Source organism: Dermacentor andersoni, chromosome 1, assembly GCF_023375885.2.
Source record: "Dermacentor andersoni chromosome 1, qqDerAnde1_hic_scaffold, whole genome shotgun sequence".
Classification (NCBI taxonomy): Eukaryota; Metazoa; Arthropoda; class Arachnida; order Ixodida; family Ixodidae; genus Dermacentor; species Dermacentor andersoni.
The window spans coordinates 251,004,190-251,020,300 of NC_092814.1; the positions used below are offsets into that span (position 1 = coordinate 251,004,190).

The 16,111-nt window shown below is 46.0% G+C and overlaps 1 protein-coding gene across 1 annotated transcript in view; it reads right to left on the reverse strand.

Annotated features, from left to right (window-relative positions):
- Nucleotides 1-16,111, reverse strand: part of LOC126548448 (uncharacterized) — a 78,106-nt gene that overhangs the window by 58,134 nt on the left and 3,861 nt on the right. The window contains exons 2-6 of the mRNA XM_055063483.1: nucleotides 10,202-10,832; nucleotides 7,958-8,086; nucleotides 5,464-6,144; nucleotides 3,731-4,846; nucleotides 1,400-1,554 (exon numbers count right to left, since the gene is read on the reverse strand). Of these exons, the coding sequence (XP_054919458.1) occupies nucleotides 1,400-1,554; nucleotides 3,731-4,846; nucleotides 5,464-6,144; nucleotides 7,958-8,086; nucleotides 10,202-10,832 (2,712 nt within the window). The remainder of the gene's footprint in view (nucleotides 1-1,399; nucleotides 1,555-3,730; nucleotides 4,847-5,463; nucleotides 6,145-7,957; nucleotides 8,087-10,201; nucleotides 10,833-16,111) is intronic.

The window sequence follows — 16,111 nt, forward strand, 5'->3', positions numbered from 1 at the left end:
CAGTGTGTCACAGTACAAAATTGTCGACCAGCAAATCCAGTGATGGTGGTGAAGATCGGGAAGTGGCCGCTGCCCATCCTGTCTGGGGCCGTTGTCGATGATACCAAAAGGTCTTTAGAGTGTAACACGAGGTCTATTGTACTCCGTGAATCTGGTGGCCTGAAGGAAGTCGGTTTGCCATCGTTCGCCACACATAAGTCTGTAGCATCGCTCTGATGTGACAATTTCCTTGCCTCGAAAATCTATAATCTTATCGCCCCAAAGTGAATGATATACGTTAAAATTACCACAGATTATTCTAGGAGAGGGGCAACGAATGCAAAGGTCCTTTAGAAACGCCTCCATGGAGACCTTCCTTCGTGGACTTATATACACCGACACCCCACTGAGTGTCGGTTTCATAGCCACACTTGCACAGCGGCGACTTCCAAGGAGGTAGAACAGAGGTCTTGCTCTGGCAAGGCTACATGAGGCATTTCCTGGCCTGGTTGCACTTCCATTTGCAAATGATGGTATTCTCGGATTGCTATGTCTCATGTACCGTGGGACCATCCTTCGATTTGGGAGAGAGCGGCCTTTAGAGGGCTAAAATTGGTATGGGATGTCTCCAAGGAAAAGGCCAAGTTCGCACAGACGCTGTAGAATACCGGCGCAGTTCCATTGCTTGATTAAGGGCACTTTTGAACGACGGAACGGACCATTACTTGTTGAAGTTCATATTCATTTTTATTTTTTATACCCTTTCAGTAAATAAAGTTAACCAGAAATAAAGAAAAAAGATCTATTGTAATATCGAACAGATAAGCCCCCTTTCCTTTCAATATGACATGTTTACGCCCAATCTTAACAATGAAGCCTACGTAGAGCTTACAGATAATTATGCTACCAATGACATCTGTGTTATATGTGTAAAGACGCCCTAGACTGGTGCAACTTGTCGTGTTTTATTGTGCCTTTACTCATTCACTGTTGCTTTCTTATGTCCTACAATATGGTACTTGCGCATTCATGTCATATCGTATCATGCATTTTTCTCTCTCGATAGCGTCTTATACATCCGTTTTAACGAAGTGCAACATGAGAGCTGTTATTTTTTGCATCCCTAAATTCCCCTGAAGGAATAAGTAATGCAGAAACGCACAATTCCTGCAGAATCCTTGCTTAGGTTCGCGTGGCGCAATTATCACGCCGGAAAACTAATTAGGCGCAAAGAAAAACACGCTTATATACATGTGTAAATGTTGGTACACATCACGCTTGCAATGCGATAGGAAAGGGGGCTACCTACCCTTAACAAGCGTGATATCTAAGCGCGACAAAACTCCGCACGTTGAATAGGCGTGTAAAAATTATTCGCGCTCACGCTTTCTAAGCGTGACATTGCTTAATGTGTACTTGCCTGCAATGCTCTGCGCTCTTCTTGGAGGCGGAAGTTGCACCTCTCGAGGTCCTCCAACCGGTAGCGGAAGTCTGCGGCAGCCTTTAGGGATGCGAGGGAGCCCCTTTGCACACCTGCCGGCCGGTGTGCATTCCAAAGGCTCTCCCGGTAGCGTTCTGTTTCAGAGTCGATAGACGTATTCCATTGATTGCGTCCACAGCGGCGCAATTTTTCTCGGTACAACTGTTAGCTGCTCATGGCATTGACCAACACACGCTCCGAAGCACTTGACCACCATAAGAGCACAACTTGTCGAAAAAGTTTATTTAATGCTTTTTGCGTACCAAGATTTTACTACGTTGCTGTGTTGCTTCACTGCAATGACCATTTTCTTTGCCTGCGAAAAACCCGTTATTAATCTAAACTTGCGCTTAAGTTTGCCTTATAAAACTGAACATTTTACAAGATAAGGGAGGGTATACTCTAAGAGATAAATATCTCCTTCAAGTCCGAGTAATCTTGATTGGTCAAAAGAATAACGACGTTTCTTTTAGGCTGCAGATATATTTAAACGAGTCCATTGCGCTTGTGAATGCCGCGCGTATTTATGAGATGGCCAACTGGGGTCATATAACCTAAAACTATTCCAATATGTTTTTATTCCAATCTCCTGACGTCAAATTTGCGTAACCGCCGACGCAAGCACCAGATGGTCACCCACAGGGTTGTCTTAACACACCAATCAAACCCTCTCCTCGTTCATAGGAGGTCACTTTTGTTTGCTTGAAAAACGAATATCATTGCCTACACTGAGCGGCTTGTCTTATTTAATTGGCTTACAAGAGGTGAGGAGCACGCTCAAGTGGAGAGGGATTCGATGGGGTCGAACCACTGCATTGAAAATCGATAACCGGATGAAGAGGGTGGTGCCGGCGTCTGCGATTGGTCCGCTTTCCCTTACTTAGCTTACGGTGGCTTGTCGACAATCGCAGTGGCATGCAACGGAAGCTTAAGAATAAAACGAAAACGTATCCTCAGCAAAGAAGAGTTGGCAGAACGAGGTCGTAAACTTGCCGAAAGTGCTCGGAAACGTTACACGGCCACACCAAAAGTTTTATTACACGCAAATAAACCCATGCTCCCCGGCAGGTGCGAGTAGCCAGTGCCTGAGCGATCGGCGGCAGCCATCTTTCATTCCTTTCGGAACGGGGCAGCCTGCGGCTATTCAGAAGAAAATTCAGTTTTGTTCGGCATATTGTTAATGCATCTTTAGCGCGTAAACGTCACTTTGACGTGGTGAGTTTTCGCGGTTTTGCGACGTCGCGTGACAGGCAGGTGAAGTGGGTGCTCCGAAAACTTTTGACCAATAGCCGAGAGCTAATGGCAAAAAAGCGTCGAATCAGAAATAACTTTTTCTTTTGTTTGGTCAAAACATACATAATCAGTGTGTACACGTCACATCAGTTGGGGAGCTATCGCGGTTTTCGTGACGTCGCGTGACAGACAGGTGAAGCGGGGGTGGTCAAAAAAAATGTTCACCAATCGTGTAGGGCTGATTGGAGAATTGGAATAGAAAAGTTTGGAATAGTTTTACGTTATGGCGCCCCTGCTTGCAGTAATATTTGGGTAGATCACGCGACAAATCTTCGACAGAAGGGGCTTTACTCACAAAAGATATTCAAATAAGTTAGAGAAAGAAATATCGGTCTGAGCTGGTGCGCGAAATAGAAATTAACGCTCAGAATTAGGCGATGAACGCGAAGTCTGAAATAAAGATTTTATAATTCGCTTGCAGGATGGAGACGCTGCGGGATGGCGTAAAGTTATACTGAAAGCTCTGTCGAATTTCATGAAGATGTAGTCAGCAAGCCGCGCAACATGTTTCAGAGTTCTATAAAAGATGGCCCGTTTGCGTTTTATTGTTGATAAAGGAGTTATAGCGTTTCATGCGGACAACGTAAATCTTTGCTACAGATCTCTCAGTTTCATTGGACTGTACGACACACTGTGAGCGTTGTAAAACGCCTCACCACATTTGCGTGGAGAGTTCTTTCTGTCAAATGTTCACTTCCTTTCTCCTGTATACTCTTTTACCCGTTCCCCAAATACAGGATATACCAACTAAACATGTGTTCGGATTAACCCACTATCTTTCCTTTCATATTTCTATCGCTCTATGCGCGACCTTCAAGGTCTATTGCTAACTTTCATCTGAAAAATAGTCTCAGCACCTCTTCGTCAAACATCATTGACGCCACAGAATTATTTAGCGTTGAGAATGTCGCCGGCGTCTACACTTTACACATCTCATGAAAAGAAAAAAAAAAAACTTTCAATAATTTATTTACTTACCAATTTCTTCCCTATGCCTAGATGACATGAATTCCAGACGCTCATCAAGCCGCTCGAGGTTGGCTTCCAGGCGTGCGCAGACGTTTTCTTTGGCTCTTAACTGTTCCAACAGAAGCATGTTCTCTTCCAGGAGCGTATAGTAACTCTCCTCCGCGTGCTTCGTTTCACTAGCCTCCTGGCATGGCTTTGGGTCGAATTGATCGTCAATTTCTCCGGAACCACTGTCGATAAGCCACGTCACTTCGGGATGTGCAAAACCCGTCTCGGCAGATCCAACACTGACAGTCCGGGGCCTGGACGCGGCACAGCCATTTTTGTTGCCAGAGCTGCATAAGTCCGGTTCAGAGTTAGCTCGAGAGCGGGAGACCTCCTTTTTGTCTTCGGGTACCAAGAGAGTATCAGGCTTCATTGAAGGCAAAGAGCTCGTTGAAGCTCGTGACTGCAGTGTGTTGCTGGGCTCGACCACGCTTGACTCTGATCTGGACAGGACGCGAACATTCCCAGGCGCCGCTTTGTCCCCATTCCGGCCCGTTGTCTGCAGACTGGCGTCCAGTAATGCTATGGTGGAGAACTCCGGAACGACACCCTTTTTGGTTTCCCACTCGTACAATTTTTTGGTGAAAGCGTTAGAAATCCCTTCGAATCGAAATTCTCCAGCGGAAGTTCGCACAAGCACCTCATTGCTGCTCGCCGGTGCATTCAGGAGCGCCTGTCGAAGCCTGTGCAAGCGCACTGAGCGTTCTTGAAACTTGTGTGTTTCTCGAGACAGGCGCTCCTTTTCACGTTCCATTTTTTGCAACTCGCGGTTCACCCAGGTCAGGTCCTTCTTCTTGTCGGGACGCGGCGCTTTGGTTTTATCTCGCGTGCCTTTGTTTGCGACCACAGTAGTACGATGTGGCACCGAGGATTTGCGGATAGGCCTTGGACTTCTGCCGGACTTGGCAGCTTTCATTCTTTCCCATTCCAATATCTTCTGGTTGAAGTCCTCGCTAAGGTTTCGTTGAAGCTCTTGAACCAGGCTTGATACTGGTGCCGTAGACGAATGACACAATGAAGTCGGATTGCTGGACAGCGCCTCGGCAGCATCTTCGGAGCGCCGAGGAGCTGATCGTTCGCCTGTTTTAAATCAAACAAAAACAAAGTGGCAAAGTCAGGACACACTGAGATAAAAGTAAAAAAAGCTTGTTTGGAGGCAGTGACTACATAGGCACCGGATTACTGAAAATTGATATTGCTTTCTTTCAGGAGTTCAACTATTGTCTCCAGCGTTTTCACCGCGATGAATCTTCACATTGAAAAAAAAAATTAAATTATGAGGTTTAACGTGCCAAAACCACTTTCTGATTATGAGGCACGCCGTAGTGGAGGACTCCGGAAATTTTGACCACCTGGGGTTCTTTAACGCGCACCTAAATCTAAGTACACGGGTGTTTTCGCATTTCGCCCCCATCGAAATGCGGCCGCCGTGGCCGGGATTCGATCCCGCGACCTCGTGCTAAGCAGCCCAACACTATTTTGCAAACAAAGACAGCACAATAAAGCGTCAAGTAATAAACTTCAATTTAAAACCATTATAAAGCGATATAGAAGGTTAATAAGGGAAATAATGAGTACATATGCTGCGTACTGGTGCCACGGCAAAACAGTGAAGCGTTGGTGAATACCGTTGCTAATTGTATAACTCACAGTGCACGCTTTATGTGCTTTTATTGGAAATCGTGTAGACGGCTTACCTTCGCATGCGCCTAAGTCGTCGAAATCGAAGACCAATGTTGTAGACAAGGGGCTAGACGGGTTAGAAGCGCCGGGTGGCTCCTCTTCCTTTTTGTCCTGTGTAGCTCCTGAAAAGACCTTTTTTACGCGGTTCCACCGAGACTTCCGCTGCGACTGCGGTGATTGTGGAGAGGGCGCATTGCTCCGCTCCGAAGCAGCTAGGGTGAGCTTTGATACCTCGTGCTCGGACGGGCATGAAACTTGTTGCTGAAGCCTTGACTTTTGGTTAGTCTCGCATTCAACATCAAGCTGATTTGCTACACTTTGTATATGACTCTGTGACTTTGAATGTTCCTTCGGCAAGAACTGCAGATCATCTGAAGTTCTTGAATTCCTTGAAGAGGAGCCCAGCTGGTCGGAGGCCTTACGCCTACGGACTTCTCTTCTGCGTGATGCCAAACTCTCTTCTGGATCGCTGGGAACGCCACAGTTGGTAGGGTCCGAGTCGACTCTCAAGTCGGCCCGTGTTGGCGTCTGGGAAGAGCCAGGTTTGGCATTTCTCGAAGGCTGCTGCCTCTTGACGGTCTCACGTCCTGTCTGGATCAGGTTCTTCACCCTACCCCATGCGCTTTTGGGAACTTTCTTGCATAGTTCTCTTGAACCGTACGAATCGCCAACATCCGGGTACAATGAGTCTGAGTCTACGGAGGAAAACAAAGAAGTGCGAATTGCCCGGAGTGAGTTCTGGAAGATCCACAGCCCATTTTCAGCATTGTCACGCTAGAGGGCTTCGAAAGAACAGGCGTGGACCAATCGCAAGTGCGAATTAGTGGTACTTGTTACTGTAAATGTGAATTCAATGTGTTACGAAGCTTTGTGAATTCGGCCCTAGATTGACCACGAATGGCAGTGATGCGTTTCACAGTGCAAACGAACAGAGTCTGGGGGTTTCGTTCGAAATATACAAAAGCGATGATATTTTTGACTAACAACGTATTTGAACCACTCCGTTTCCGCCTCTTCCAGTGTGAAGTAGCAAAGCAAATGCTATTTTCGTTAACCATTCCTGCTTTCCTATCTTTCCTTCCTTAATTCGAGGACTTCTTCCCAGGCTCCAGAGACGATAAATGCAAATCTGTTTCTTTCTTCTTATTTTGTCGGATGTGCGGAAAGTGGGCATAATCACAGCATTTTCACGAGGGAGACAGCATTTCCACGAGCTGGATTACGGAATCGTCGAATGCACATAGCAGCCATTATTTTACGTATTTGCATTTCACAACTTCTAAAAATTTATTCTGCGCAAGATGAATCAGCAAGGCGATTCAACTTTACAGACAACAGATCTTACTTTGAAGTCGTTTTGGACGTACTTGACATCTCTGTTATTGGTGACGCAAGAACCGCTGTCGTTATCTTGGACTTTGAGACCGAATTCAGAAAGCCTTTCATTCGCAAGTCCCCTTTGCCATTGGCAGACCACCTTCGGTAATAATATGTCCAACATCATGACTGGCTTGCATCTGCTCTTGCGTGTAGTTCTAGTGTAAGAGTTTATTCGTGAATAGGAGCCCTGATATACGTATTTAATTGAGCCGACCATATCAGACGCAAAGAGGGCACAAACCGCACTCATCAGCAAACTGTGCTACCACATATTTGTTGGGACGCACCATGGAACACTTGTCTAAAGCACGGGAACGGACGCTTGTCGGTGCGTTTACGCTGTCTACCATTTAAGCCACTGGTTGGAGACAATTTGCTAATATCGTGATGTGAACCGGTCGCCACTCCTCGTGCTTATCTGTATGCAGCTGACTTTTGACTGCTCCCTTTTGTCAGCGACACCACGCTACGTCACGCGAGCCTCAGAAGATTCGAAGATGGAGACGCAATGACCTTCCTTATCGCATCACATGATTAATGGCTCATTGCAGTGACTGTCTTCTTCACACAGATGGCAGCACGATTAACGGTAGCATGCCAATCAGGCACCGCTTGCAGAGATGGAAATAATTTGCTGAGAACGTTAGGCTGGCTGTTCTTTCACGTGGTTGAACTTTCTGAAAATGTCCCTTATAGGGCAAGCTATGTTCGGAATCCTGTATATTCACGAAATTGGATCTTGTAAATCTGTTTCTTTCTTTTTTTTCTTTTTGTCGGATACGCGGAAAGGGGGCATAATCACAGTATAACTATCACCTGCTTGTTAGCAGGTTGTAGTTTTATGCGACAAGATGCACATGATTAGGGGGCAAGCTCTTTACATGTACAGAAATGAATCTAGGCTCATAATCAATTTCTTTCTTTTGTAGATGCTATCAAAGATTCTCCACAGCCGGGGTGACCGCTTCCTTATCACGCAGATCGCTATCCTCAGTGCCCGGCACCGGTACGCCGGCCCTAGAGGAAACGCTGCTATGTAAGACAAGCGATATTTTTTTTTGGGGGGGGGGGGGCAGTGCCTTACTTATTTTTGTTTAAGAGTTCTTTACAGTGATATAATTAATTTACCTAAATGACAGTGGCACTTGGAGTCCAACACTGTCTTCTTGCACGCGTCTCTCACGCAGCTTGGCGAGGTTGGAGAAGACTTGCGGCGCACAGGTTCCCCTGGTCGCAGAGTTGCATGAGCCGTGCTACCTGTGGACCATGAACTGGCGTTAGGGCACACCAGATTCACGAGCAGTTTCAGCTGAATGATAACTAGCTAAGAGCGCGTCGTCAGAAAGGGAGGCGCCTTGAAGATTTATCCGTGCTCTTTTCTTTATTACATTTCATTTTAGCGTAGCCGAAAACAAAATACAACAAAAAATGCTGGATACAAAAGGGCACTTCGTGCGCGAAATAGGTTCGAGAGAGCAAGCATCGGCCAATCTTTATGGGAACATAACACTACGGAAGGCGGTCAAGCCAAACTTTGTGAATTCGTCCCCAAAAGTATAGCAGAGTTCGTATTCCTGTCGTCGTTTGCCAAATTGTGACGAGTACATGCGCCGAAAAGGCTTGTGGAAGAGGTGATGCCTACTCTTGTGAATCAGCATAAAGACAGAAAAAAAACGCGATGTAACATCGTTTTTTTCACAGTTTCATTACATGGGCACGCTATTGCAAATGTATGGTATAGCTGCATTATTATTTCTGGCTCAAGCCTCTTTGTTAATTCAAGCTGGTTACAACAAAACAAATATTGCATCAGTTCGATAGGCCTGAACATTTAGAGGCTGATGGTTATCACCTGCAATAATGATCGTGGTAACGGGCTCAATAGAACTCTGTATACTTTCAATTTATGCACCGTGACGTCTGTATCAAGATATGACCATTAAAAAATTCATTTGCGCGGAGTTTTCTGTGGCAGACCGATTTATGACAATACCATAAAAAGCTTTCTAGCCAGTATACTCGGTTTACTATACACAACACAATACTGCTGCTTAGTTATGCTGTGCCATGAAATCAATCGAAACCTCGGATATTTTTCCGGCAAGCCTGAATGGCACTGTGGAGGAGGGAATGCGCAATGGCCGTGCAACCCAGACACAGTATTAATCAACCCATCCGCTTCTTGGAGAAGTAAATAATGTGATGCTTCTACAGGCCTCCAAATGGACATGATCAACACTATGCAAGAATTTCATGCTTTAGGACATGAACAAAATGGCTTATTCAGTCCGGCGGAATGACGGCTGCTAGGAACGTTGTTCGGAGACACACTGACCGTACTGTGAGGGCGCAATAAAAGTAAGAATAAATAAATAAACAAATTTTATAAATAAATAAGTAAATAACTAACTAAATAAATAAATAAGTAAACTATGCACCTTTTTTGCATACTTGCTGCAAGATGCGATGCTTTTCACCACGCAGCGGGAGTCTAAATATTCCGTCGCCGCTACATTCGGGGTTCCAAATAGAGTACGCCAATGCGATAGAAGCATAGATATGTGTTTTTCTTTCTTTCTTTCTTTCTCTCTTTCTTTCTTTCTTTCTTTCTTTCTTTCTTTCTTTCTTTGCATACATGTGCACTCGCCGTGTATGCACGTGTATGCGTGTGCGCTCGCCGGAGAAGGTTCCGAGAGCTTTGTTTGTGCAAAGGTGAATAGTGTAGCTCAAGTTACGAATTCTCAAAGCTTTTCATTCGCAAGTGGTATTTGTCATTGGCCGGCGGCTTTCACTAAAAATATATCCAGCTTCAGGATTAGTTGGCATCGGCCCTTACGAACAATTCTAGCGTAAGATGTTTTAGTGGATCAGTGCCCGTATTCACAAAATGCTCTTATGCTAGAATTGTTCGCAAGAGCAAATGCCAACTAATCATGATGCCAGACATAAAATTAGCGAATGCGGCCAGCCAATGGCAAAAAAAAAAAACACGAGTAAAAAGCTTTGCGAATTCGATCGCAGTACTTTGGTCAATACCACAAGATGGTTGGCTTCTTATACTCTGGAAAAATTTAATTCATGACATCGCTTCCTTAGCGCACACCCACCGAAATGACGGTACGCACACAATCATTGTAGTTGTATTATAACCATGTATGCAGTTATAATCAATGGTGTGGTTTGACGTCCCAGGGCTGAAATGTGCGCTGTGAGGAGACGCCGTAGTGAAGAACTCCGGGTTAGTGCTGACAAACGTGCGTTACTTAACGTGCCCTATATCTAAACGCATGATCATTTTTGCGTTCCGCCCCTTCAAAATGCGGCCGCAGCACCTAGGATTTGGTCCGGCGACCGAAACATAACAAAGCTCACCTGGTCTGAAGACTTCTCCCTGCATCCTGCCAGGAAAACTTTCTTCCGACCAAGAGCACGACTGCGGCGGGAGATCGGGGCTACCAGCATCCCAGGCTGCAGGCCATCCGTCAGTGACAGGGACGGCGAGAGCTTCGTCCTGAAACGAACCCCCGTCCGAGGCACTCGTGCATGCGAGGGCTCCTTTGGAAGTGCCTTCGCATTCGGTCGCTGACCGTTCGAGGCCCAAGGCTTCTTTAACTCGGGACCAGTTAGGGAACCGCTTGCTCTTTATGCTCCTAGAGTCGGTGAAGTCATCTTGGGTCCCAACAGATTTGCTTCTTTCTCGCGATCGGCAGCCGTCTCTGGAGCGGAGTGCGACCTGCGTCCTGCTCCTGTGCACGCCATCCTCGAGCACTCCGAGCGTCCGCGTGGCAGAGCTCCCTCCTGGACTCGGGGTACGATACGACGCCCGGCGCTCCTCGAGACCGTAGTCAGGATCCAGCAGTCTCTGCATATCATGCAGGTCCTTCATGTCTTCCAAGTATTGGACGCGCCTTTGAAGTTTGTGGTTCTGTTCCTTCAGATCACCAAGCTGTTCCATTAGCTTGCATAGGTTGTCCAGGTGATCCAGACCGACCTTGGGCTTTGCCTGCACGCACGTGATGGATAGAATAAGTATCTGGTTGGCGCTTGTCGTGTGGCCGGGTATTTTGTGGCTCAATTGTGTGCTACGAAAAACTTGTGCCTAAAATACCATGTTGAGGAATTCGTAGAAATTTGATAATTCTGGATATGCAGAGTACACAGATCAATATTTGATGTGTTCGTAACGTTGTCTGCAGTGAACGTGAAGCAAAGACACTAAGTCGCTTGAGCTAATTACCAACCTTACTTGGATTACAAGGCTAGAAAACAATATACGACGTAAAAAAAAAAACTGTCTGTCATGCTTTCCAAAAAGCGGTGGCATCATCTTCGATTGGCCTTTTCTCTGCGACCGTTTGCTTTGAGCCCGCATTAACAGGCGGGCAGACCATCGTATTTCTCTCCTTTCATTTTGCAGTAGCTTGCAGGGCTTATTATTGTCATTGGTTCCATACTAAACTAGGAGAGCCTCATCAGCCGCCAGGTTGTAAAACGAACGCGTTGCTTATTATCACTGCCCGCGAGGCAGCTGTAAATCAATGTTTCACAGCGAGGGACACGTGTACCCCCCGCTATGGCTATCGTGTAGCGCTTGGGCAGGAGCCAGCTGACTCGGCACAAGCGTTTCCCACAAACGGTGTAAGCGCATGGCGGAGCGCTCACCGTTATCGCTTTCTGGACAAGTATTCTAGTGCTTCGGAAATTTGGGATAACTCCGTACTTAAGCAATATTTTTCTGGCAAAAGTAAACCGGGATCTGAAAAAAAGCTGGGGTTCCTTAGAACGCAAAACGTTCGAGTACGCAGATAATTTTTTTTTTATATTCTCGAAACCCACGTCTACTAACCGCCATGTCGCAGATATATTGTAAGTTTTCAAGGAACACAGAATAAGCTTCCGTTTTACTTGCGAGTTGCCTTCTAATGCTGAGCTGCAGTATCTTGATTTAATGCTTAGTCATGCGCACGACCACGTACGATGGCATTATTCACCAATAGCGATCAAACCAATGCTGAGTTTTTACTTTGATCATATTTAATGTGGTCAAAAAGTTCACCGACTACTACGATACTCCTTAATGCGAAATTTGAGCACAGCTGTATACGTGTTTTCATTTTGCAATATATTGGCTGGTGCGGTCAATCTGTCTCGTGCGGCACGTTGCAAACGAGAGAAATGTGACGCAACTGCCTTGCTAATTGGGAGACCGCGAGAGGCAGCCCGCGGGTGACGCGTGGGCGCGACTCAGAGCAGCCGCCACAAACAGACCTCCGCTCATGCAGTGCTTTGTTTTGACGCGCTCGCCGCATGCCTCATCGATGGTGTCATTGGTGAACAGACAACGAGTGCTACTTTGGCGCTATCTCGGAGCGATCGTGGCGCAGAAAGGCCCGTACACACTAGCGCTAAAACGAGCGCGGCGCGCCGCCGGCGTTAAAACGCAGCTGTGGCAGAGCGACCGTACTTACTGGCGGCGAGCTGCTGCGGCTGTCACTTGACAGCATGAAAATTTGGCCTCCTCTCTGCATGTGCGAGATGTCGCGTGCTTTTTCGATCGTTTGCTGACAGGTCGGCACTGTGTTTACGTTCTTCGTCCTTTGTTCTTAACGCGCGTCGCGTCTTACGAAAATGACGACGACGTTGCCACTGTCATAATCATGTTGGTGTGCTCTGTTCTTTTTTGTCGTACAGAATCGGATATGGCGCACTGTCTCCATAAACATTTCCATCAGGACGTCTCAGTTTAGACTCATCATAGCGAAAAATAATCTCAAATCATGACAATTGAAACAAGCGCGAACGAGACCAAACCAAGCAAGTCAAAGAAGCGGGAGCGAGAGCTGACAGAAGCACATGATAGTACGAAGCAAACGGCCTGGCTGAGACCATCGAGTACGCATCGAGTGGTCGGGCGGGTCTACATGAAACATGTTTCCCGCGCGGACGTCACGGAACGGGCCACTTTCATTGGTCTCCGCCGCTCGCAGTTCGCGTCTTTCATCTCCCCCTCCGCGTTCGCTCATTCATCCTTCGCTGTTGTGCTCGTTCGCTCGCTTACACCGACACCGACGCTCGCCCCAGGAACGGGCGCTTAGGAGCTGCGCTCTAAAATGGCCTCGTTGTGTTAGGGCTTATGTCCTGCTTGTCAAAATCGTGTGCACATATCATAAAACGAAGACTGGCTTTACTTTTACTGCGACTCAACAAGGTGGGTTTTCCGCGACATGTTGTGTCCAGTGCTCTTGAAAGGCCAGTACGCCGGGCGAAACGTGGTGGGCCTGACCAAACATTCCAAAAGAAAGGCGAAATAAACATGTTTCTGTTATGTCCTATGTGCACACCAGTTCACTCAGGATTGAGAAGTCGGCTAATAAGTACGGCATTGGTTTGTTTTGTTTTTCAGCTCTAAATAAACTTGGACGCATTTGCTCAGCGGTAGAAAAACGCCTTTATAATAACGCACTGACAACTCGGCGTGTCGATAGTCATTCTAATAATTTAATTCCGTGCAAACGTGGCATGGCATATAGGTTACCTTTATCTTGGGAAGCTATGTGTTTTGTACATATGGAGACATGTGTTATTAAGAGGTTGACACAGCACAAATATTCTCTAAATGTGTGGGTTATTTAAAACGGGGCGAATCAATTCTCCGAACTGTATGGCATGCAACGAGACAGGAGACATTGAGCACTTTTTGTGGTCCTGCCAGCTATTCCGAGATGAAAGAGACACTCTCCTGAAGAATCTGCAAAACAAGGACCTTCCGCATGCGCGCCTGCAACAACTTATATTTCCCGAGAGATCAGTTATAGCCCGCAAAGAAACTTCACGTCTCCTCATCGAATTCTTAAGAGAGACTGGTTTGATGGACATATGGTGAAACCCTTCAGCGGTATTGTGCAAGACGCTCGGGCGGAGCATTTGCCGGCCTTGTTCACCAGGCTAAACCCGCCTGTTGCTACAATTCACCACCACCACCACCACCACCACCATCTCTATATGTCTGGTATAGCCATTTGCCATCCTTTGCAAAAAATGTGGTTGCACCGCCGTTTTCTCTGATATTGCCATTTGGTTTTGTCATTCCACTAAGGAGACTAGGGAAGACATGGAAGTATGACAGATTTCCACTCATGATGGCATGGGTATCAGTCTGGCGGTTGTGCTCGGGCGAAAATAAATCCATTTTAGCATTAAATATTTCTAAAATTTATGCCTGGTACCATGTTTTTCTTGCCTTTCTTATTTTTAATCTTAGTTTCCATGAAGTTGGTGAGTGCATACAATGATTTAACCCCCTTTCCTCTTTTCTTGCATATTTATCGCGTATTGCTTCAATAAACTTCAGTTGATAGTGAAGCGCGTGTGCAGTTTGTTTTTCTCTGTCCTTTGTCTGGCGTCTTTTTTGCGCTGCTTGGAACTTTCTTCAATTTGAGAATAAAAGTGGCGTATATTCTTGACCAAAATATGCCCCGCACGATCGCTTGAAGAATAATTGAGATCAATAAAAGCGTTTCCTAATCAACAACACCCAAATACGCTGCAGCAGTGCTCTGAGAAAAAAATATGCAGGAGAGCCAACGTTGTTGAAATCTGTATACAGCGAAGTTTTCCGTAAATGCACAAGGAATGCTGAAACACTTGTTTGTGTATATTAAATGTGAGTGCAAAGTGAAACCGAACGATTTATTCGGGTATTTTGTAAAGGAAATGCAATATCTTGTAAACTAAACACGTATGTGTAATATAATGGTTAGTTGCATGTGTTCGTGGTGATCACGCTGGTATTTTGGTGCTGAAGTTGGAGCCCACCTTTCTGCGCCATTTGTTTGGGTTACCCTACCTCCCCTTGGAGGCTCAGATGCGACCGTCCGCGTGGTTCCCAGGCGGCGCAACGCATGCGCAACGCGAGGCCATCTATTCCGGTGCCCTCTCTCCGGTCTCATCGCAGCTTCCGTGTCGCGGCTCCCTCGCCCACTCCGGGAGCGACCAACGACCCGCATGCACAAGCCGGCTTCCCACCTCTACCTTCTACTGCTGCGGGCGAAGTAGGGTAAGCCATCGCTCCTAGATGGCACCGCCATCCCGCAGCCGTGAACAAGTACGCTGAACAAATATAGTCACAAGAGTCGAAGAAGAGCTTCGCAAATGGCCGAGCAAATAGTGGGAATATAGTGAGCTTTCTAAGTGTAATAACGACAGAAATATGGAAAGAGAAGCAACATGGGGTCGTTGGAAAGGAAAAAGGAAACCGGAAAGTTGGTGGAACAGGGAGATACGAGAAGCGATCGCCGAACGACAGAAAGCATCCCGAGAGCACAGGCAGGCAAAGAAAGCGCTGTTGCCGCAGGATGAAGTAGCCAGAAAATGGGAAATATGCCGGGAGAAAAAAATCTTTGGTTCAAATGTTGATTGAAGCAAAAATAAAATGTGAAAGTGAACGTTGGTTCTCAGAAATACGTGACAAAAAGAAGGCCGCACCTAGAATATTTTGGAACCATATAAGCTTATTACGCAAAAAGTTTGGAACAATACAACAACATATCCTAGACGAAGATGGAAACAAAGTGGAAGGGGACGTGGCATTAAGTTACACCCTGAAAATAACAGCCGAATCTTCCCAAGGCAACAAGGCAATGACGAAGTTGTATTTGAGGAAAACAAGAGTATGAGAGAGAACCAGATGGAAAAGGAGCTGGTGCTGACAAATTTCAACTGGAAGAAAGCCAAAGAAAAAATTCCTAAGCGCAAAGCCACCGGGCTAGACGAGGTTCCCATTAGGTTGATTAATGAACTAGGACCAAGAAGTAAAGAAGCTCCATTGAAAGCAGTAGAAAAAGCTTTAAAATATAGACGAATACCAGAACGTTGGCGACAAAGCAGAATTAATTTAATTTATAAAAGTAAGGGGGAGAAAGATGGAATTCACTCATGTAGACCGTTGACCATTACATCGACAATATATAAAGTTTAGCAATGCAGGCAATTAAATTAAAGCTAGAAGCATGGGCAGATAACAATGACATTTTGGGATAACTTCAGTATGGTTTCAGAATAGGTAAGCATCTGAATGATAACTTATTTGTCCTTACTGAGCCTATTAACACATCCAGAGGAGAAAGGAGACCCTTATATGTGGCGTTTTTAGATATTACAGGACCGTATGACAACGTAGACCGCAACATTTTGTGGGATATTCTGGAAGAGGAGGGCTTAGGCGACGATTTTATACAGCTTTTAAAAGAGATTTCCCTAGAAACTACCATTTGCGTTCAATGG